Source organism: Lactuca sativa, chromosome 9 (genome assembly GCF_002870075.4).
Source record: "Lactuca sativa cultivar Salinas chromosome 9, Lsat_Salinas_v11, whole genome shotgun sequence".
Taxonomy (NCBI): Eukaryota; Viridiplantae; Streptophyta; class Magnoliopsida; order Asterales; family Asteraceae; genus Lactuca; species Lactuca sativa.
The window spans coordinates 12,177,712-12,203,650 of NC_056631.2; the positions used below are offsets into that span (position 1 = coordinate 12,177,712).

A 25,939-nucleotide genomic window follows, 5' to 3' on the forward strand; every position below is an offset into this window, starting at 1 on the left:
AGCTCCCTAAATGTTCAGCACTATCCGCCCCATCACCAGTATTTCAATCCATTAATATTTTATGCCACTCTTTGCATTCATTTGACTTGCGAAAAATGCACTACACAAACATGTAACTGTTGGGTTTTGAGCATTCTAACACTCCTATGGTGTACATGCAACCCTGTAAACCTTGGATCTATGTTTTCTCTATTATACATGCAAATAAGAACTTTCCAAGGCTTTAATCCTAACTAGCATACTATGAGGCAAATATACTACAAAGACTAGTTATATGACGTACCTTTTGATGAAGCTTGATGTCTTCAAGCTTTAAGAGCTTAGCCCCAATAGTTTGGAAGCCTGAAGTGGAATCACAAATCACCAAAACACCTTGGAAGACTTTGAGAATAAGAATACTTTGGTTCTCTCTAGTGAAATCGGCTAGCCCTCTTAGTGTACCCATACTAGTGCCAATTTCACCGACGAAGGACATTTTATATAGTATGGAGACTAGGGTTAAACCCATGACCTTTCATTTCATATGATCCATGGGTTAAACACTCCATGGACTATCCATGAAAGCTTAGCCCAACCTAAATGAACTTGGCCCATTCCATATATATAAGAGTCCATATTTAATTAGTTCATTTTGATCACTTAATTAATTCTAAATTAATTCTTGATCATTACTAATTAAATAATATGATTCCATATTTATATATTACAACTTATAATATATTAATATAAATCATAAATATACTATTCTCAAAAGACTATCCATATAAATTGTGTCGGTGAAGTGCAACCCAAATGGACCATGCCGGGTCGGGTCAAGTACATGCCAAATATAGTTATGGACATAGACATTAATCCAATAGTCTCCCACTTGGATAAGTCTAAAAATATCATTGAGTATGACTTCAAAACCTAACTGGCAATCTTAGCTCTTAAAGTCGTTGTCGAACTCTGGCCTTGTAAATGACTTGTCCATTAGATAAGGGATCATATATTCCTCCATTCTAGATATCATATGGACTGAGACATGGATTATAATCATTCTCTCTGTCCATTTGTTGTTTCCCGATTTCCGATTCAGGACGACTAGGGTTACTCATTCTTGTAGCCCCCTTCTTTGTGAATGAAACCTTAACCTCTCCTCACTCTTTCATACCCTATTTGGTGTTCCTTGTGGCATTGAGAGCTTTTGGTTATGAAGATTAATGGATAAATGGTGTTTCTAGCTTAGATCCAGGCCTCATCAACATTCTTGCCACACTTGGGACCTCTGTAAGTCTCTAAGATTGCACATTTATTCATGTAGTTTTGTAGATCTAGGATTTATTGTATATATTTGTGGTGCAAATGATGAGATGTTACCTTTCCTTTTGACCATGATAGTTTTGGGTGGCATTTTAGTGCCATTTTACCTAGATTAGGAGATTAGAGGTTCTGAGCCATGTAAGTAGATAAAGTTGCAAACTTTATCCATTAAGATGATGTTTTACTATGTTTTGGAGATTTGGAATGTAAATCATTAAGGTTTAAGAGCTTGATAGGTCAAGCTATGAGTAAGTATATTGTCAGCGCAGTGGGTTGTAGGTCGTGGCATGGGTCGTGAGATTCAGTCGCGATTGTTTTGTCCTGTGGTTACCACTACACGACCAAGGAGCTGGTAGTGGCGCAATGGTCATTGGTGGCTGATCGTTGACTTTGACCCATAACTATGACTAGTTTGACTTTTGGTCAAACTTGAAGGTTATGAGCTATAGACTAAGGTTAGAGCGCCTGTTGGTTTAGGTGGATCGTGTAGTTGATAGGGGTGTAAGTGGGTCGAGCTACTCGTGAGCTACTCAGGATCAACTCGTTAAAAGCTCGACTCGAGATTGAATTAAACGAGTCTGAGCTGAGCTCAAGACTAAATATGAGGCTCGTTTAATAAATGAGCTCGAGCCGAGCTTTAATTAATGGGCTCACGAGCTTAAACGGGCCTATATACATACATACACACACAAACACACACACACACATATATATACATATATACACACACACACATAGAGGCTCGTTTAGGCTCGATTAGGCTCGTGAGCCCACTAAATTGTTCACGAGCCGAGCTCGAGCTTCCTCAAAATTAAACGAGCCGAGCTCGAGCTTGGTCAGGCTCGGGCTCGGCTCAGCTCGTTTACACCCCTAGTAGTTGATGTTGCAAGACTTCAAGTGTTTGAATTTCGACGTTTGATTTAGGTGAGTCTTCTTACTATACTATGTATGACATTATATGTTGGTTATATGTTGAGCTAGATGTAATATGCTTGCATGATTGTTGGGTCCTTCCTGTTGGGATGGGGCCGTATAATTGGAACAAACCTGCTGGATTAGACCTGTATTTGTACTGTATGTGGTATTTTGGGAACTTGTTAAGTTTTGTGCTTACAATTTTAACTTTAAATGTTTTAGATTCTTCTAGCAACAAAGGAAATGACACTACGTGATTGCATCGTACTTGCTTTTGTGTTTTAGAGAGTTTTATACTATTGATTTTATTATAACTCTAATTTTATGCTCTTTAAAACAATTAGATGTTTACTCTTTGAGAATGAAGTTGATATGGTTTCCAGGGCCGGTCCGTTAATATTGAGGGCATTGTGCTAAAAGTAATAAATGAGCCCTTAATAAAAGAAAAATGATTAGTTATAAAAATCATCTCAAAAGGCATAAGGCAAATGGTTTGAACCCTGGTCTATTTATGAGGGAGCTAACAATGTGTACGCCGTAAAGCCGGCTGGGATATAGAACATTTTCATAAAGTTTTACTTAAATGTATATATATTGAAAATGGATCAGTTAAAAATTAAACTAAAGGGATTAGATGGGAATCGAACCCTGGGCGTTTGGGAGGAAACAGTTTGATAATATTATTGCGTAACATAATATTTAATATATAATAACTATATAAATTGTCTAAAAATCGGGCCCAATTTTTTCCAAGCATTGTACAGTTGCACACCTTGCACACCCTCAGGGTCGGGCCTGATGGTTTCTTTGTCTTAAAAATGAAAATTTGGTTCTACAATTTGGGACGTTTCAGGATTCGAATCTTGACACATGAACCTTTTTGTTCATAGTATTTGATACCAGCCTACAAAAAAAAATCATTTTCATCAATGTTCTTCGGTGTTCTGCCGTTAATTTCTAACGGATCTTTATCTTAAAAAGTCATTGTCTGATGGTAATCTATAGGTAATAAACACATTGTCAAATTTGTTATTTTTCTTGTTGCTATTTGTCATAAACACATTGTAGCATTTCTTTAGTTGCTATTTGTCATAAACACATTGTAGCATTTCTTTAGTTGCTATTTGTCATAAACACATTGTCAAATTTGTTATTTTTCTTGTTATTTTGTCAGTTTTGCGATATGAATTCTCCCCCCTCACCAATTTTTCATAGGAAACATGACCCTTCTGTACCGGTGAAATAATTTAAAAGATTATCTATTTAACTCAAACATATTATAATTAATTTCGGGGAATAATGGCTAATCAGGTTATAGAGGTTGCCTACTTGTTTGAATCTAGCCAAAGGAGGGATGCAAATTCCATGGTATTTATCTCCGCTTTGCATGAATAGAGTGGAATCCGAGGATCATGTTTTTCTCAAATGTTCGGTGGGTTGTGAAACGAGGATTTTGCTAAATAAATGCTGCAATGACATTGCTATTGGGTCCAATACCATTGAAAACTTTCTCACTAGTAGAACGGTTTGCAAGATTGAAGAAATCACATGTGGAGGTTTGGCATGCGGTTTTAGCGGCGTACTGTTGGATTCCGTGGAAGGCTCGGAATGATGCTCTTTTCAACAGCACGAAGCCCAAGAAAATCCCGTCTTGGGTCCTTGGGATGGAGTATTTTCTTTTATTTGGATTACTGGTCGTTTAAAGCTTGGTGTTGAACAAACGTTTCGCCATATTGTTAAAAAAAAGAGTTATAAATGATTATTCTTGATAAATTCAAATACCAAGAAGATGCTCAAATAATTGAATTAGCTAGTAATACTACTATACTGATTATAGTAATTTTACAATATACATTAACCAGATTTAATTAGAAAATAAGAAAAAAAATGTTGACTTTTAAGTATGTGCAGTTCATCTTTTAAAATGATGTAATTTCTATTTCTAGATTGTAGCTGTCTAGAATTCTTTCATCATTCACACAAGGTGTATATAGATCAAAATTATATTTATTTACCATATATAACGATTGTATTTAGTATAAAAACAATGGTAACTGAAAGGTAGTAAAAAATTATATATATATATATATATATATATATATATATATATATATATATATATATATATATATATATATATATATATATATATATATATATATATATATATATATATATATATATATATAAGGAATATATTGGTACATCCTAGTCATAACGTATTCATTATATGTCGTCGTTGCTTACACGTTGTTGCTTTCTTTACGTAAATTGTGGAGAAAACCCTGCGCACAAAGGATTTAGAATGGAAAAACAAATTAATTAGATGATGACCTTTGAGTATAAAGATTGGAGGAGTTGTATTCGATCAAGTTTCTTGATATTTTTCTACTTTTAGATTTTATAGAACCAACGCTAAATGTTATCATTATAGTTCAATAATAACCAAAAGAAAAAATCAAACCGATAAATAATCTATTGTACCCTATGCAATTGCATAACGAACTGGATGACTGGATCAAATATCGACGCTTTAAAATGAAACGAGCAACCATTACAAACCCAAATCAACCTGTGTATGTACATATAGAATCAATCTCTTAATATACAACAAATCATCACTTGGTTCAAATCGAAATCAAACATAAAAATACTGAATAATCAAATGTTCTTATCTTAATTTTTCTATGCCTAAAATACTTAAGCTTGAAATTAATTACTACTCCTAGAACACTATGCCATTGTCATTATCATCGTCATCGAATTCCATGTCTTGTAGATTCTGAGAAGGGGCATAGTCTTCTAACGCCATATCGTAAAAGAAACCATAGTGATCTTCACACTTACTATTTGAGCTTACAATCATTTGGTCCATACATTCCTTCAAGGTAGCCTCTTGCGATAACTGGAGAAGATTTGGGAGGTTGTATTGCTGTGGTGATATGTCCAAGTAATTTTTGTGGTGACGGTGGTGGTGGACCGGTGGTGTTGGATTTTGATTGGAGAGGTTGGGGGTGGTGGTGCAGATATGGTGGTGGTGGTGGACACAAGGCGGTGGTGGGAGGGTGGGACATGCATCATCATGATTTAGTGAAGTGGCATCACATGTATTGTGATACATGTCTTGTGGGCTGCGTTCGTTGCTATTGTCTCCCTTTGCTTTGTAAAACACTCGACATAAAACCCAGTCTTCCTGTTGATTGAATTCAACCAAAACGAAAAGAAACTTGGTCAACCAAAACTTGAAAAAAGAGTTCTCATGCATAATATTCTTCATCAATATATTTAATTCTCGGTGTGGAATTTCAATAATTGATTTAATTCTTACCTTGGGCGGAATATTAGGGTTTTCAAGACGAAATTCATGCATTATCCAACCGGTTTTAATCCCATTTGGTGCTCGGTTTTTATAAAACACTAAAGTCTTCCTCATCCCCACGATGGCACCAGTTCTCGTATCCACCACTGTCCTATCTTTTCCAGTAGCCTTCCAGTATCCGGATATGGTGGCCCTGTTTGTTCGATATCCAGTTGCATACTTACGATCACGAAAGCTGAAGAAGTACCACTCGCTTGAATTGAGTTTCGCCATCTCTTTATTAGCATAAAAACAAAAATCAATAATTGATAAGCAATCATATACCAGACATCATTAAAAGCTTGAAAAACTAACACAATAATTAAATGCTTTAAAATGACATAAAAGCTTAGACAAAAAGCGACAACGATGCAGAATAAATTAAATGCAGGCGTTTCCAGTGGTACAGTGTTTCTTCAAGAGGATTCAAATGGAAGACTAACAAACATGATGCATATTACTGGTACAATGTCAATTTCAGAATATGTCCTTATTAGCACTATCTTGATGTGTATGTGACAAAGAAATGTGTTTCCATTCACCAACTTACAAGCATCACATGCATATAGATATACATAGGCTGTGTTTGCGATTATTTTTTAAATTTAAAAGTCTTTTTTATAAATAAAAAAAACATTTTGTAAAAGAATTTTTTTTAAAACAAGGTTTTTAAAATGTGTTTGGCTTGATTTTTAAGTAGCAAAAGACAAAAGTCACAAAAAGATCCAGCCAACTTTTCATTCTTAACTAAAAATTGATTTGAAAAAACTTTTCAATTTATCAAACAACTTTTTGTAATTTTTAAAGTTTTGAAAAAATTAAAAGTCAAAAATTTGATTGAAAAAGAATCCTAAACACCCTCATATTAGCATACATACTGATACACAGACATGAAATGTGATCGATCAATATGATGGAATTCCTTGGTTCTTCACAGTTTTTTGAGTTCTTTTTTGAACTTGAATATATATATATATATATATATATATATATATATATATATATATATATATATATATATATATATATATATATATATATATATATATATATACACACTCGAGTCAAATGTTAAAATAAAAATACTTGAATTAAATTATGAAAAATCAAATATTCTGGTACTTTTTTTTCTTACCATCTGCCTACATATTTTAAGGAGTGTGATGCAAGTTATATTTATTGTATTATAAAAATAGTAAAAAACTGGGTAGAAAGAAAATATAGAAATCTATTTAATTTCTCTAAAATTATTTACACCAGTCGACAATTTTGCCTCATTTTAAACGCACGTCAAAGTTGTCGTCGTCCGAGTGACCATAATTATTGTTTTTTTTCACAAGGGACCAATTAATTGAAGAAAGCAAGAAGGTTGGCTAATTAAAAAAATATCATTATCCAATCATAGCTTTTAAATCAGTTCCCACAGATACACAGAATGATATCTTTTATATAATACGATATAAAGTTAAGGATAGAATTTAATAGCAGCAGAATATATATAATTTAATCAGCGTGATTGATTAGGATGATTGATACATACATTAATTAGTGTATCTATATCTTTTGTCATATCCATTAAAAAATATATACTGAAAAAGAGAAGGGGATCGGGGGGTTGATTGGAATAAACAAGATTTCTTGATTCCATATTAAAATGTCCTTCGGGATGTACATGTGTGATCATGAAAGTAGTCTGTGCTCTTTATAATGACTATATATGGATATGAAAAACAGTAATAGTTAAAGCACTACGAAATTCAGACTTCAAATTAAGTTCCCACTCAATAGATTAATCATGCAGTGTCTACAGATATAAAGATTTCTATATTGCTTCCTCTCGCAAAAACATAACGCATAAATCAATCTACCATGTATATATGTGCAGTGAATACTGTTTCAAAAGCTTGAATTGCATGCTACTAATGTGAATAATCTAAATCGGGTTAGAACATTCGATTTTTGGGTGTTTGTGTTTGATTTTTTTTTTTTTTTGTAAAATCACAAAAAAGCTGCTAGCAAAATTAGCATGATCTGAGAACCATGTGCACATATGACTGGTTGGTTGTATCTAATTGTTAAACCCATCAAGCATGCACCTTGTCTAACATGTTCATTGTCTGCTCAAAACCAAACAAAACATGCATTTCTTTCCCAAGTTCCCATGATCAAACAGAAATAATTTAATCAAAGAAAATAAATTAACTTGGAGAAACTAAACTCACCAGGAAGCTGCCATGGCTCACAAGTATGAAGATCAATTTCCACTAAAGTACCCTTAAGAACATCTTCATTAGCTATCTTCTTGTAAAGATAGTGGCAAACCAACTCCTCATCACTAGGGTAAAACCTAAACCCCGGTGGCAGTGTGGCTCCAATATCTCTCAAACCCATATCTCCTTATTTTATTACAGATCGAGGAAGATTAAAGCATGTACAGGCTCAATTGGTCACGAAAATGCTTAAAGATTAGATCGTGTAATGGAATGGTTTTCTAGTATATGTGTTTGTAAGGAGGGAGTATATAGTGAGTTTCTAATAATAAAGAAGAATGGTGGTGCTGTATATAAGGGGGCGATAGGGGATAGAGGTTGAAAGGTACCTTTGTCACCAAGAATTCATTAATTACGAATCTTGATTCTAACAGTTTATGATTATGCTTGTATAGTTTGTTATTGTTTCTGAGAGGGAACTGTTAAGAAAAACCAAAGTCGCACGAAATCAATATCTGTCCCTATATGGTGTGCGTTACTGTTTAATATAAATTAAAGTGATCAACACACAAAATAATAAACATAAATATATAGCTAGTTCACTGCTGTTAAATTTAAAAAAAAATATATCTACTAATCAGTTAGAATGTCAAAATGATTAAACCCTTGATAAAATTAGATGTTTCAAACTTTCAATATACCCACATCCCATAGATGTGGTTTTATAGGTCCTCTAAAAATATAAATATTTAAACCGTAAGATCTTTATCATGACAAACCAAACCAAAATTATATAAAGTTAAATTTAAATTTTTAAACACCGTTCATGGAAAACAATATTAAAAACCTCTAAAAACTGCAGATTATGTAATGTAATATCCTGTACGTTCCTAAATAAATTGTCTTATTTATATATTTGAGTTCAATCCGAATTAGGGGTTTAATTAGTTATGTTTTTTTTTCCTTTAATTAGACCTGTCTTAATTAAACTTCCATCAGAATTATATACTTTACCGAAAACTGCAGATCACTTCATACCCAATTATCTAACGGTTAAAAAGTATTAGGATTTCAAAATGCTTAAATACCGAAAACAATTATTATTTTAGAAGTGGAGATAGTGAAGCAAGATTCTAAAACCATGAGCATGCTCTCCAAAAACACCAAGTTGTGAGTAGGTGGGGGAAACATCCAAATTCCAGCTTTTTTACTATCTTTGTGAAATTAATATCATTGGATCTTTCAATTATTTGCCATTTTCACGATCCCTGTAGCTTTTGGGGTGCATATAAACCAAACACAATAGACAAAATTGCTACTTTAAAGCCACCTTCTTGAATATATATTCAGAATAACATAATCCTGTGAGTGGATAAAGTCTTTCACTGTCCATTTGTTCTTGTTTTTGTTCTTTTTTTGTTAGGTCATAAAGGCATTGATGAATGCCCTAAAAAGTTGCTTATTATTATTATTATTATTATTATTATTATTATTATTATTATTATTATTATTATATATATATATATATATATATATATATATATATATATATACACGTGCTAGGTTATAATGTAGATGAACAACTATTGTGCGAACATTTGAACAGTGCTATTTTATGAGAATTTCTAAGAGAATGGGTTGTCCAGTAACACTACAAGAAATTCAGCCTTTAGCAATGATACCAATAGCGGCGACACTGAGCTTTAGCGGTGATATATTAAAAAGTTGCCGCTAAATTAAGTACCGTTTCTAATAATTTTTATTTACATTTGTAGTTGAGCAACGTGCACGTAGGAAAGTTCGAGGCAAAGAAAAAAATATAAAGCTTGAAAGAGCGATCTTACGGAATCAGGGCAAACTGATTAGTATGAAATATGATAGGGATATGACATTTGATCCTGTAGGAGAGCCGAAAGGCATGTTTTCACAAGAAGTTGGAAAAACAATGTGGCAAATGGTCCCTTTTGATAAATGGACTTGGAAAAGAGTTTCTCCTGCAATAAAGGACACTATATTAAAACATTTAGGGGTAATTATTTATTTAAAAATATTTTATATGGTTAGCTATAACTGGTTTTTACTTGGTTAACCTTTTTTTTATGTAGACAAAGTTTGATTTATATCAAATGTACCAGGATGTACAAGTTAATATGTTGACAGAGAGTTTTCAAGCAACATTGTTAAAAGGTTATCGAGAACGTAAAGCTGACGCAAAAGAATGTTTTATGTTAGTTGGAGGGTATGAAGATATCCCGAGAGCATTAGCCAACCCTCCAGAGGGTATGCAAGTTGATAACTGGAAGAAAGCAGTTGAGTATTTCCAAACGGACGAACACAGAATTGCTTCAGACAGGAACAAAAAAGTCCATGAAATGCAAACAAATGTGAATCATGGGGGGTCGAGTTCATATAGCAGTACTTGCTATAAGAAGGTAACGTACGATACATGTAATTATTTATTTAAAATACAATCTAATTTTTAAAGTTAAATAGAACATTAAGAGTGTGGAAACGTTTCGCAAAGCTCATACCAATAGGGATGGTGTATTTGTTACTGCTGAGGCGGAACAGCAATATGTAAGTATTTATTTATAATTTTATCATATAATTAAATGTTTATTTATACTTAATTGTTACTCACTTTTGGGAATTACAGAATCGGTTAGTCGAAGAGCTCTTAGAACAAACCCAAGGTGAAAGTGAGTTAACACCTGCTTAAGAAAGAGCCGCTTTTGAGAAAGTATTAGGAGAGCGACGTGGCCATATCAGAGGCATCGGCCGTAAACCTTCTGCTCTCCCACCGATTTCACAGCCATCGTAACCACCACCATAATCATCACAACCATCACAGGCAAAACAAGATTATTTAATTTCAATAAATGCATGTTGATTTGGTAATTTTTGTTGGTGGTGATAATTTTCTAAAAGCTTTGGTAATTAGGTTTTTATCCCAAGTGCAACAAATAGCAATGTACTTTGGTTTTTTGTCTTAGTTTAAAAATAATGATGTACTTTGGCATCTTAAAATGCATGTTGATTTTTTGATTTGGTCAATTTGGTTTTGTGGTGATTATTTGCTAAAAGCTTTGGTAATTGGGTTTTTGTCCCAAATGCAATAAATAACAATGTATTTTGGTTATTTGGCGTAGTTTAAAAATAGAAATGTAGTTTGGTATCATAAAATGTATGTTTATTTGGTCATTTTGGTTTTTGGTGAGTATTTGGTAAAAGCTTTGGTATTTGATTTTTTGGTAATTGTGTTTTCGTCCCTAGTTTGAAAATTTAACTTGTAATTTATATATGTTCTTATTTATTATGTAGTTGAAAAATCTTCGGACATTGTTCAACGACTCGGCATGTAGGGAGGAGCTTTATTTGTTTTTTTAATCACAGAATAATCAAGGAGGAAATGTTGGGAAAGAAGATGATGATATGTAGGGAGGAGCTTTATTTGTATGTTATACTTGTCAAACTTTGCTATTTGTTAGAATTGTAAAACTTACTTTGTTGCTCGTTAAAATTATCAAATTTTTTATTGTTTTATTTTTGTATTAAATTAATTATAAGAGTATTTGGTATTTAATTTGATGTTGTTATGTAATTTTTGGTATAGAATTAATTATAACATTATTTGGAATAAATTATACCCAAAATCGCAAATATATAAAAAAAATGAAAAACGTTATTACCGGCAACATAAATATTATCGACGACATTCTCTTTAGCGGCGACAGAGGCATTAGCGGCGACACTCTGATCAATAACGACGAAGCAGTAGCGACGACTCTTTACTAGCGACGTGTCGCCGCTATTAGCTTTAGCGGCGACTTCTTGACTCTTTACCGTCTACTTTTGTCGCCGCTAATTGCTCATTTTCTATAATGTGAATACGTTCAACATCACACAATTATAGTTATTTTCATACATTCTTACTAATTTTTATTAATTTTTGTTCTCACACATCGTTTTTCACTCACTTTCATTCTTACAGAATACGACTCAATAAACATTCTGACAGAATGAGAATAATAATAAAAAAAATCTATAATAACCTTATAGACAATTTAATTAGTGAGAATGCGTAATAATAACAATAGTTATGTAAGAATGAACGTATTCGCATTGTCAAACAACATGTTTTCTTTGTCATTCTTACAGCATAGCAATGTCCACACGTCCGCAAAAAAGATGTTAATCCACATTTGAACATAGTTCTCTCTCTCCCTCCCTCTCTCTCTCTCTCTCTCTCTCTCTCTCTCTCTTTATATATATATATATATATATATATATATATATATATATATATGAATTGAATTTTAAGAATTTGGACCATTACAATGCGTATATGATACAAAAACGACGTACTATGATGAATTTGTTTGTATACCTAAGTTTATATACTTTTTAGGTATATTGGTTTTTCCTATATATATGCGGTAAAAAAATCTTTTTGGTAGAAAGATAAGAAGTATTTTTCGATATATTTTTTTGGTGAAAAAGCAAACTAGTCACCAGATAATTAAAAAAAAAAACATGATCCACAAAAAAAAATCCGAAAAAATATTTCAATGAATCATTTTTATGATGATTTTGTTGATATTCACTAATATTGTTATAAAAATTAATTTTTTTTCTTAATTTACTAAAAATTTAATTATAACGGTGTCTTTTTGAAATTTTTTTTAATTATTTTACTTTTGAATTAGCTAATTATTAATTTGCACAACAAGAAATACAACCGTTAGCGCAGATAGGAGCATTAGCGGCGACAACAATCTTTACTGGCATCGTTTTAATCAATAACGACAGAGCAGTAGCGGCGACTTATTACCGACAACGTGTCGCCACTATTACAAATACCGGCAACTTGGTTACTTTTAAATGGCGACATTTTGTCGCTGCTAATTATTTTTTTTCTAGTAGTGTTGTTTGTTTGTTAAAAAATATATGTATAAAGAATTTCTTAATTTCATACCAATTTTTTTTTTGATCTTGGTTTTATATATATATATATATATATATATATATATATATATATATATATATATATATATATATATATATATATATATATATATATAGAGAGAGAGAGAGAGAGAGAGATTCTTTCAATAACTCCAAAAGATGCGAGAACCTAGACACTCCTAATTTGTTCAACATTTTTGAAACGAAAACAACCATTATACACGAAATGATGCGTTTAAACTACATTTAGGACTAAAAAAATTAACTAGGGGTGGGAATTATTTTGTTCGAGTTTCGGTCTCATGATGTTTAAACCAAACCGAACCGAAAAAACCGAATTTCATAAATTAATTAATTAAAAAATATATTTTATATTTTATATTTAATAAAAGTATTAATAATAAAGTAAAAATCATTTTAACTCATTTACTCTTTGAATCATTTTGTATAAACTTTAGATATTTCCGTTTGTAACTTTAGGTTTCTATGTTAAAAATATTTTAATTTATGTTTGAAAATTTTTTAAGTTTATATTTGGTTTCCTCGGTGTTCAAACTGAACAAAACTGAATTAGAATTCGGTTTTCGGTTTGGTCTAGAGAAGTTGAATTCGATTTGGTTCGGTTTTCGAATTGGACCAAAAAAAATTTCAAACCGAAGAAACCGATTCGAGGAAACTGAAAACCGAAAAACCAAAAAACCGAACCGATTCTCACCCCTAAAATTAACGAACTTTTTTTGATACGCGGATATATACACATTTGAATATCTATAAAATATGTATATATAAAGAATCTCATTCTTATGTTGGTTTTCAAAAATTAAAAAAATAATAATAAAAAACAAAATGTGCATATACGTAGATTTCAAAAAAAAAATCATAAAAAATGATTTTCAAAATAAAGATATCTATGTGTTTTTGTCTGTCACGACATGACAAGACAATGTTTGATATAACACGAATACAATACGATATTACACGATGTTGTCTTTATTCTTATTTAATATGAAAACAAGGAGCTTAAAACACGAAACCACAACACGGCAGATATAAAATAATAAAATAATTATTTTATTTAATTCATAATTAATCATATATAACACGGAAAATATGACAAACACATGTTAAATTGTATCAATTTCGTGTCGAATTTTCAACATGAATACGATAGTGTATATTTTACATATGATACAAATATAAATTTAAATTTCAATTTCGTTCTAATTTCATTTTATACGGTGTTTTTAAATCGTCAAATGTCATAGATTGACAACCATACTTTAAAGTTCCTTAAGAGCAAGTTTATTATACGGTGATATAATATAAGCATTTAAAATATCTTTGGAAGAATTGTAAGCCCGTGACAATTGAAGCTACTAAGCTATGCATTTGCATATAATACAGAATAGAGAAAATTACACGAATGGTCCTTATGGTTTGGGTAAGTTGCACGTTTGGTTCTTAACTTATACTTTTAACTTGGAAAATTCCTACTATTTGTTTTTGTTTCATGTTTGGTCCCTACTTTTTGTTTTTGTTACACGCTTGGTCTCTGTTTTACCTAAAAATATTATTATTTAAATAGAAAAAAATATGGGGTAGATAAGGTAAGGTGAAGAGTGTGAGGTTGGAAGTGTGTTTATTTTAATAAATTTAAAACTCAAGGGAAATATAGTCTTTTATGTAAGACAGAGACCAAACGCGTAACAAAAAACAAATAATAGAGACCTTTCAAGTTAAAAAAATAAATTAGGCACCAAACATGCAAATGACTCTAAACCATAAGGACCATTTGTGTAATTTACTATACAGAATATAATAGAAATTATTGAAAAATATTGAAGTGAAGCAATGGACAAGGTCTATTATCGACCTAGCTTGATGTTAAACAATAAATGGCATAATTTTATTTCGTGATGTTTAAAATAATCGAGTATTTTTGTATTTTTTTGTTTTTGGAACACTTCCATACAACTGCCAAAATTCCAAAGGTCATTCCTGGTGAAAATTCGTTGGAAACAATTAAATGACATAAATAAATCCGTGGAAAAACATATGGGTACCAACGTAACATATTTTCAACGATGGATTTTGTGACACTTTTCGATAGATTTTTTTCATCAGTAGATACCGACGAATTTTCAATAGACTTTTTTATGCGTAGTTTTGAACCTAACATATTATCGACGTTCTTCATATTTGACAATTGCCCATGGATTATTGACGGTCCTGTTTACCTACAAAATGTCTATTTAATATAGCGACAGTAAAAAGGAAAATTATAAAAGAACATATACAATTAGAAAAAAATTTGAAGTTATTTCGCCGCACAATGCATAAAAGAATTCAATGCGATAAACAACAAATCTCGTGTGTAAATTCAGCCACAAAGATAATGGGGTTAGTCGTATAAAAAAACCTTATATTTTCTAGTTAAAACTATATTGTTTTTATTTCAAAAGAACTTTTATATTTTTCTATTTTTTACGAATTTGCACTTTTAGCATTTTAGAAAAAAAAATTATTTTATTTTTTTCAAAAAAATATCTTACATTTAACAAATTTTTTCCATTCGGACCAATTTTTTTTGTTTTGCTTTATAAATTTTTGTTTTTCTTCTTGTTGTTGTTTGTAGTAATTTTTTTATAGTTTCTAACATTAAAAGCTGAATTAAAAGTTAGATTTTTTTATTTTTCAAAACAAAGATAAATAATGACATATCTAATTCTTGTTGGTAAGATATATTTCAAATTCTATATGTAAAATGTTATTGTAACAGGTAAAAGCCAAATCTAAATTGGCTTAGTATCTTATATTGTATTATCAATGCAATTTGTCTTTCCACCGTGCAATAATAATTATTATTATATTTGATTCTGTTGGGTTTTAGGTCAAAAATAGTTTCATAAACTTGAAAAATATGGCAACGGAAGAATTTAATTTTTGAAATAACATAAACATTTTATACCCACCAATGATCTTCTTGCAAGTTATAGAAAGATCATAACACCAACCAAAGAAGAGGTGAAGAAATAACAATCTTTGTAGTTCTTTAGGTCCTCTCGGAAAGCTTGGAAGTTGATGAAGAATGTGGAACCTTTGAGACACCAAAAATGACTCAACTTGATGTAGATGCTAGTCCAAAACTCTTAAACCCTTAAGCTTTAAATTCATAACCAATATGCACTTAAAGAGGGCTTGAAGATGCAAGTGTTCTTCAAATTCTCTAACCAAAACTAGAGAGAAAAGGAGAGGGAAGAGAGGATTCAGATTGTGCATCAAGGAATGAATGAGCAAATAATCTAAGTGCAAGCTCTCTTATTTACATGCATAAAGTGAAGTTTTTAACCATTAGTCCTTAGCACTTTAAGCAAACTTGTCCCCATTGTCATAAGTATGTCTCTCATGCCTTTAAAGCATGATTAGACAAGTTATACACTTCTTCTTTTTATGTATATCTCGAAAATTGCATAAAGAAGAAAAAAAGTCAAACTTTTATAAACTCTTTTATAAAATATAAACCTTGTCTTTTAGGAAAAGACAAAAGGATCAACTAGTCCAAAAGTTTGTACATGACTTATAAATCATACCATATGATATATATTAAGTTACTTGCTAATGTAATTTATTATTTTCATGAAATAAATAATTTCCAATTTAATTATAAGAGTTTTATTGAATATTTATTAAAATCAATTTCTAATAAATAATCAATTGTATCAAGTTGTTGTTAGTGTGACCCATTAGTATCATATGTTATTTAATAATATCACTTTAATATGACTCTTGAGCATACTAGGTTTTTCAATCTCCCACTTGCGCAAAACTCATATTAGACTGATATAGACAGTGGTGAACGTCTAGCAACATTTCATTGCCCCTAAGACTATACGACTGTTTGTGCCATTCTATCAACGCCCAATTCCCAAAAAACTCAAAGCTACAATTGATGTTTAAGGTAAGTTTATCAGTTATCGCTGTTGGGTTATGAGCATTACATCATTCCTATGGTTTACATGCAACCCTAAAGCTTTGGATCTAATTTTCTCTAATTGTACATGCAATAATCATCCAAAGCTATAACCTTAATCTAGCATGCATAAATCGAAATTAATAACTAAAACAAGGTTAGATGATTACCTTTCAGTTGTAGCTAGTTTGATCTTCAACCTTTCAGAACTTAGCACCTCAAACACGTTGCCTCTAATAGATCACAAACACCACATGCAATGGAAGAACATTAGAGAGAGGGGAAGAGGCACAAAATCGGCTCAAGATCCTTCTAGGGTTTCCAGTGGCCGATTTCGGGATGCTGGGGGGTTCCTTATGTAGCTGAGCTACTAGGGTTTTAGTCAAAACCCTAATCTAGTTGCTTAGGCCTGAAGCAGTCCACAGGATCCTTCCAGAAGGCCCCTATGGACGATTTCTATGTGGGCTTCCCCATAGAATTCGTCCATCCCTCCTTTAGGGATCCTAAGCCCAACTTTGTAACTATCTTATAATTACAGTATCAGTCCCCTTAATTTAATTAATCTCTTTTGACCAGAAAATTTATTCTAAATTAATTTTGGACCAATATTAATTAAACAATATGATTTCTCTTTTAATATATTATTCCTATAATATATTAATAAATCATAATCAACCTCTTTCTCCATAATTCATCCAGTCAAGTTACTAAGGTGAAGGCAACCCAAAAGGACCATGCTATTATCGGTTTAAGTACATACCAAATATAGTTATAGGCTTAGAAACCTAATCCAACAGTCTCCCACTTGGATAAGTCTAAAAACTATAAATGTAAGTACGAATTCAAAATACGATTAGCAATCGTAGCTCTTAAAATCCGCGGTCGAACTTTGACGTAGTCAATGACGCGTCCTTTACATAAGGGATCATGTAGTCCTCCGTTCTCAATATATCATGTAGACAAATACATGGAACATAGTCATATTTATTGTCTAATAGTTTGTTTCCTGATTTCTGATTTGTCTGACATAGAACTTAATTGAACATATCAACTTAGTGCTGACCGGGCGCGGCACATAAGTCAACACAAAATCATCGAGGGGCCCAAGATATCACTTTTAATCCTCCTAGGATAAAAGGAACCGATGAACTTTGACTTATATGCTTGTACCATTTACTTATTAAATCGTACACAACAATACGTTTTATAACATCAAGTTATTGATGTGTTTACACATTATCAATGCACAGCCAACTCGTAAAAAACAACTCATATATCTCGGTTTAAATACTATATGATATTATCATCTCACAATCACTCATGATTAATTCCATGAAGTGATTCATGTGAGCGCGGGTTTAATCCAATACTCAAATCTTATTTCATGAGCACTCATGAACGTTGCAGCAAACCTTTGCTATGTCTAAACGCTTAGAAAATCTACAACGCAATTCATGACAGTCTTGCCTCAATACCTACTTCGAAAGTATGATCGACTGTGGATTGTTTAAATAATCATATTATTCTAGAAGTCAAAACATGCAAAATGAAACAATTGTAAACAATTGACACAAGATAGTAACTTTACTCATAAATAAAACTCCTTTAGTTAATCATCAAATTTCAATTACAATTTATCTATTACAAGTTTCTAAAAGCTATCTAAACACTAAAACTAATATCGTCCTTCAACCCAATACTCCTAGCATGTTGCAAGTTCTTAACTCTACTTATTCCCTTCTTAAGGGGATCTATTGGGTTATCCTCTGACGATGTGACACCCCGGAACTTCTACCTTGTTGACCTATTCAATACTATCAATGTTAAACTCGTTTCAGCTATCTTTTAGCATTGTTTGAGTCTGTTTGGATGATCTAAAGCCTCGTACAACCAAAGTTTGACTTAAGGATGGGTTGGTTTAAGATCTATGGTTGCAAAAAGGCCAAACACTCCCTTTAGAGGAGTTTATGGCCACACACATGAGTGTGTGGCCGCACACCCATTATCTATATATAGATGAGGCTCATTTTCACTTCATTTCCCCTCTCCTCAACCGTACACACCTCTCTCTCTCTCTCTACTTGAATCAACCACAAACACTTCTAAGGCTTCAAAAGCGTAAGTATTCCATCCTTTTAGCTTGCTATACTTGAAAGACTTCATGATTTGATCCTTGATTCACCTTAAAGTCGACCACTTTAGCATGATCATGAAGGGATACGGCCGCACACCTTCTTGGTGGCCGCACACTCCGACCACACACTCTTTTGTGTGGCCTTACAAGTTGGATATAGTGTCTAAGTCCATAACTCTATTTGGTACGTACTTGACCTGACCCGGCATGGTCCATTTGGGTTGCATGGCATTGCAATACTTGGATAGACTAAATGAGAGAAAGGACACTTGTGATTATTAATATATTATAAGTTCTAATATATTAATAATAGTATTATTTAATTAGTGTTGATCAAGTATTAATTTAGAATTAATTTGGTGATCAAATGAGACTAATTAAATATATAGGGTTGATTATGACAATCATCTAATCTTTTATGGTAGATTTATGATCCATGGTTTATGGAGTTGGGTTATAACCATTTAGAGCTCCATGGATAGTTCATGGGAGTTACAAACCCATGGATCATTAGAAATGAAGAGTCATGACAATTAAGAGCATTCATGTGTAAACCCTAATTGTGACAACACTATAAAAGGAGCCCTATAGCTAGCAAAATCAGACGAATAGTGAGTTCTAAGAGGGCATAACCGATTTTTGAGTGCAAGTGTATTCTCTCAAGTTATTCCAAGTCTTGTAATGTTGTGTGAAGTATTTGAGGCACAACATTAGGGGTGCTAGGCTCACAATATCTTCAAGGAATCCACGCAACATTAAAGGTATGTACTTCTACTAGTTTTATATTACATATTCCCCATCCCATGCTAGTTATGAAGTAAACCTTGAAAAATCAAATTTGCATGTATATTAGAGAAAACATAGATTCAAGGTTTATAGGGTTGCATGTACACCATAGGAGTGTTAGAATGCTCAAAACCCATCAGTGGTATCAGAGACTAGGATTGTTTTCTGTATATTTGATGCAAACTGCTTGAAAAATCGAAAAAATGTTCACTGTTCGACTGGACTCGCCGAATGCAAGGGGAGAACTCGACGAGTCCAAGACAAAATTCATCTTACTCGTCGAGCAGGATCTGGGGATAAATTTTAATCAAGCCCATACTTGAATCTCATACATGGATTTCATCTCATGTTCACGACTCTAAGTCATTTATCAGATTCGAGATCTGACATAGCATCTTGGTATTTGATGGATTTTCCAGAAACCATCAATAAAATCTCATCAATGGGAGATTCCATATTTCTCAAGTCATAGATGATTTCTACCACTAATGCGAACAATTTATGTTTGTGAATAGCTATTATTCAGTTTTAACAATCCTTGTTAAAACTAGTGCTAACTATTACTACATAAGGTTATGGTTCTTGAGCTGCTTCAAGTTCCATGTACCTCCCACTCTCTTTTTCATTAGAAGCTTGCTTTCTACTAACTTAGCTTTCACATGAATAACATGACTTATTCTTGGTGGGTTTGCATATAACAATCTAATCCACATTTAGAGTATTATACAAATATGTATTTAGTAGATTTTGGGTTTAGAAGCTTTAGTCCAACATAGGATTCAAATCCATAAAACATTTAGTAAGATGAGGATGGAGCCTTTCCATACTTAATCTTATAAAATGTTTAATCTACTTATTAGTTGGTATTTGTAATCAAGATACAATTAATAGTGATGGAAGTATTATTCCAAAAAATATTAAAGGACGATATTTCTACCGATTAGAAAGTAAATCATACCAAGTAAGATTTAATCCATCCTTTATGATTAGATGTCTAAGCTCATAACTATAGTTGGTATGTATTTGACCCGAGAGTAGCATGGTCCTTTTGGGTTGCCTTCACCATAGCAACTAGACATAATGAGTTTTAGAGAAAGAGGTTATTTAAATGGTTTATTAATATATTATAGGAATAATATATTAATTGAGAAATCATATTATTTAATTAGTATTGATCAGAAATTAATTTGGGATTAATTTAGTGATCAAAAGAGACTGATTAAAAGAATAGGGACTGATTATATAAATCAGTAATAGTTATAGTTTGGGCTAATAGATCCTATTGGTATAGGGTGAATGAAAATCTATGGGAATCCCAGTTTTCGTCCAAGGCTTACCATGTGGGGGTCCATGTGTTGCTTAGGGCCTTAGCAAGGGAAATTAGGGTTTCCGGTTGAAAACCCTAGCAGCCTCAACTATAAAATGAACCCCCTAGCCTCATGAAATCGGCCATTGCTTCTCTAGAAGAAACCCTAGCTGATTTCTCCCTCTCCTCTTCCTCATTCTTTTCTTGTGGTGTTTGTGACTCCATTAGAGGTGCAACACTTGAGGCACTACCTCTTGAAGGTCAATATCAAGGAAAGGATTACTTGTTACTACTAGTTAACAAGAAAGGTATTCTTCTAACCCTAGTTTGTTTATTAAATATGAAAATTGTATGCTAGTTTAGGGTTCTTGCTTTGGGAAATTGATTTGCATGTATAACTTGAGAAAAACCTAGATCCAAATCATTTAGGGTTGAATGTGCACCATAGGATTGTTGTAATGCTCAAAACCCATCAAGTTTCTACTTCCTAGGCTTATATGTTAAGAGGTTGACATCTGCGATTTGCATTGCTGTTGTATCTTATCTCATCGAGTCTCATCAATGGGTCTTCAAGCCAAAGGTCCTCGAGATAATACCTCTTCTAGTCATGCGGCCCAACTAGCCATGCGTCCCCCTTCACCAAAACCTCAACCCATTTCTGAAGAATACCAACCTTCAAAAATTGACTTTTTTGATGAAAATCAAGAACAAAATTCCAAATTCTTAGTAAGCGTGCATTGTTTAACACCCATTTGCTGACGATGTAGCAATGGAAAAAATCGGTATCCTTTACAATGTATGTCAATTGTTTAGCAATATTGGTTGGAAAGGACTCTTAAAGTGGGATGATGTAGGTTATAAGCACATAACTCTAAATTTTCTAAGCTCTATCACTATTCACGAGAATGTAGTCCGCTTCAGTCTCTTCAACAATCCATGTACTCTTAGGATACACCAAATTTCCAATATGATTCGTGCTATTACTCATGATCATTCACCCCCATTCACTCCTACCCCACTCGAGTACATTGTATCTGACTTTTGGACAACCATAACCGGTGAAAGATCTTATGTGGTTAGTAATGCCAAGGGTCTCCAACTGGTTAATTTGATCTATCCTGTCTTCCTGTCTGGATACCGATGGAGCCAACCAACAAGAGATCTTCCTACTGTTGTGCATGATTCACCTTCGTACTACACGCCCGGATTTTGGTTCTTATCTGTGTTAGGAGTCGTAGCAAATATCCAATGGTAGAATGGGAAAGATCTATTGTAGCTCTATCATCACGATTTTGAGACGCCAAAAATCCCTTTACATTCCTCCTCTTGAAGGGTTACAAGAGTTAAAAGGCTCTCGATACCTTGATATGGCTCAAATGGTTAAAATGCAGTTTTTCAAGGCACAATGCGACTCTCAACTTAGGTTAAAAGGTACTAATCACTACGAATATTTGTACTTGTTTAACGATGACCATGACCTTATGTCTCTCAATTACCCTATCAAGGATACATTTGCCTAATTGGGAAATCTCGTGCAAAGAATTCGAGCATTCCACTAATAGCAAGGTACCCACAATCTCCCTTGAAGCCCTCGCTTCAATCCATCCTCCTCCCGACCATTACCATGAGTATCTCGCTCGCATCAACACTACAGATTTTGAGCTCACTTTTGTTCGTATCGACACTGGTCATAATGAACGTGAATGTACTGACCAGAGAGCCATGCTTCACCTTATGTATGCTCATGAAGGTGAGGTGGGTCGCTCCCTTGAATCCGTCCATGCGTCTTTGGGACGACGAGACATTAGCCGCCCCTCCACCTCAGTTGTTTTATTTGATACTCTACTTTGCAAGTGTCGAGGACGATGCTAAATCTTCAACATATGGAGGGGGTATGCATTCATATAGCTTAGGTTCCTCATGGATTTCATAAAAAATTCCAAAAATATTTTTTTTTAACTTCTATTATAGTTTTTAATCACTTTAAAATTTCATCCAAAAAACATCTTCAGAAACCCAAAAAGATTTTTCATTTTCATAGTTTTCCATAAAAATGAGAAAAAAATAATTTCTTCTTGATCCAATTCCTAAACAACCTAATCTTTAAAAGAAACAGTTCACGACCGAATCCGCTATGCTTTTTACCACCCCAAGGGTGTGTCTTAAAATCCTATAAAATGTCATATAAATTCAAATTAAACAAAAAAAAATTATTAATTTAAATAATAATGATTTTCTTCTACTTTGTCATACAATCACACTGGTCCAAATCTTTGGATATAACGCGATATCTAATTTGTACCTCTGAAGATGGCTTTTATTATTGTAACATATCGTCTCTTGTACATCAAACTTGTATCCTCATCTTGTAACTCTGTCAGTTGTTTACCCTAAAATAAGTAAATAAATACCATTTTACGCTATCAATCTAAAAAATTGTTAACTGATTCAAGCTTCTTTTTTATCTGATACATGTAATAGGAAGAGTATTTACTCTGGTAACCTCTAATAAGAGATAAGGAAGTAAATAATTTACACCTTTTATGTCAAATGTTTTTGTGTTCATTGCAGGAAACAGCAACATACTTGGAATTATTTGCTTATATTAGCAGCCTGCTTTTATTTTACTGTCTGTTATATGTTGAAAAATCTATCATATTATAACAATATCAAAAGAAAAGTCTTATAACTGAATCGATGGAAGAGATAGAAAAAACCTAACATGATATATGATCCTTTGGAATTTGCACTAGTTTCGTTTCATTCCCGTTGATGTCACCCCTATAAAGTTTTTGAAGCTAACACAATTAAGATTCGTTTCCATTTTGAAGTTCCCTGGTCTCGTTTGATGTCTATAATATTTGGTGTCTTCAATCCATGAACATTTTACCCTTGGTGTATTGGAGTAACCTATAATCGTAATGGAATATTGTAACATCCAATTATCAGGTATTATCATCTTATCCCTTAACTTTATCAAAGTTGCATAATTGGTCCCTTATGGTAAAAGTTTTGCATTTTAGTCCTGCGATGGGCATACTTGAGGGTACATGCAGCGTACTCGTGTGATGCGGGAATGCGAGTGTCCTGCTAGTACGTTGGACGTACGTGTGGTACGTCGGGCGTACTACCCCGATTTCTAAACCCTAATTTTAAGGGTTGCTCCATATTTAAACCACTTTATGCCTCCCTTGGACTTTCCTTATCAGCCATCATTCCCTCTAAAACCCTAATCTCGAGTATAAGTTTGTTTGTGAGAGTTTGGGAGCTTATTAAGTGGTTTTGGTGCATATTGTTGAAGAATGACGCTAGACAAGAAGGAAATGTTGATTGCAAGCTTGTAGATCCAGAAAACCACTCCTTATTGTGCATGTTTTTCAGGTATAAAGTTTATACCTTGATGAGTTTCGTTTTTGATCTCCATGGATGAGTTTTATGAGCTTTTGTCCCAAAAGTTTGGACCTTTATGAGTTTAGAGCACTCTAAAGAATATTAGTTGTCCTTTCATGTATTTTAGGACTTGTAGATTCATAAAAATGGTTGCTTATCATTTCCTATGGCCCATGCATGAGTAAAGTGACTTAGAGTGTGATGGAAGTTAACGTTTGTTGCATTGGTTCATTTATAGCCACGCAAAGGCTTAAAGTCGATAACTTTATGGAATAAGACACCCTAGGATGGTCGAATCTAAAGTTGGCATAGGTGTCTTAATGAATTACGATATAAAAGTTGGTGAAGTTGGATCAGGAGGAGAATTCGAGGCGTACTCCTGGCTACGCCCCATGTAGCTAGTCCCGTCCCCAATTGGTCGTTGATCGAGTAGTATGCCTCGCGTAAGAGAGAGTACACCCAGCGTACGCGCTGGGCAGTTGACTTTTGACATTTGGTCAGGATTTAGGGTTTTGGACCATGAGAAGGGAAAATGGATTTTTTGCCCTTAAGGGACTTAGTTGTGGGACTGGACTCACAAGTTAAGTTATAGACCTTAATTATTAATTAGGGTTAATTATTTTGTTGATTAGGCGGAGTCTAGTTCCGACAGTTCGGGTGTGAGATTTACCTATCATTAGTATCAGGTGAGTCTCCTCACTTATTCTTAACTGTGTGATAGAATAGTTGTATTTTTGATGACTAGTTGGCTCCACGGTTATTCTTTGTTTTGTTTTTTATGTGTGAATGAGGCTGCGGGTAGTCTCCAAGGTTGCTGATAACCCACATAGCATGGTTTTGCCCACCGGGACTGCTGATAGTCTCCAGGGTTGCTGCTGACTCATAGTTGTTTATTTTATGTTTTGTAGTATGTGGTATCTTGGGGAACTCACTTAGAATTTTGCTTACAGTTGTTTTTTTATGTGTTTCGGGTACTTCTGAGGACTGCGGTAAGGCAAACGTCTGATTGTACACACTCGTTGGAAGATTTGTTACTGAGACGGTTTGAGATACTCTGATATTTTGTGATGATGTTTGTTTTAAACACTTACGTTTTTGATGAATTGGGTTCTAAAACTTTATTTTGGTTGTGGATTTGAGGTAGAATCATTTATTCGAATGTCTATCGAATCTCTTATTGTGTACAACTGGCATGCACGAAGCAAATGGCAAGGACAGCGGAGATCTTGTGAGGCGAAGCAGTGCTGGGGAGCAGTCTAGATGCTCACTCATGGTTGTAAGAAACTACTAGGGCGAGTCTATAGCTGATATGAGGAAATACATTCCTTTTGACTTAGGGTCTTAAGAGGACGACTTGAGACAAATACGGGTTGGAGTGGAAGGTAATATTGGGCTTGTACTACTAAAAGCACAATATCCGTACGCGGCTCAAAAAGGAATCTTAAGGAACTTATAGGAATGTATGGGTGTCGGTGTATATGCTTTATCCTAATTTATGATGGTTTTCTTGTGTGTTTCAGTATGGTGGTTACCCGAGGTTCAGGCATCAGCGAACTCAAGAGGCCGATTGCCAGTGATGATGAGATCTTCAGGGTTGTTGTCG

At 33.3% G+C, this 25,939-nt stretch overlaps 1 protein-coding gene across 1 annotated transcript; it reads right to left on the reverse strand.

The window, feature by feature from the left end:
- Nucleotides 1–4,771: 4,771 nt before the first annotated feature.
- Nucleotides 4,772–8,183, reverse strand: LOC111881331 (protein CUP-SHAPED COTYLEDON 3). Its single transcript, XM_023877737.3, has 3 exons — nt 7,798–8,183; nt 5,546–5,811; nt 4,772–5,410 (listed from the first exon to the last, which is right to left on the reverse strand). The coding sequence occupies exons 1-3, from the start codon at nt 7,964–7,966 to the stop codon at nt 4,943–4,945; spliced, it is 903 nt and encodes a 300-aa protein (XP_023733505.1). The 5' UTR covers nt 7,967–8,183; the 3' UTR covers nt 4,772–4,942.
- Nucleotides 8,184–25,939: the final 17,756 nt, after the last annotated feature.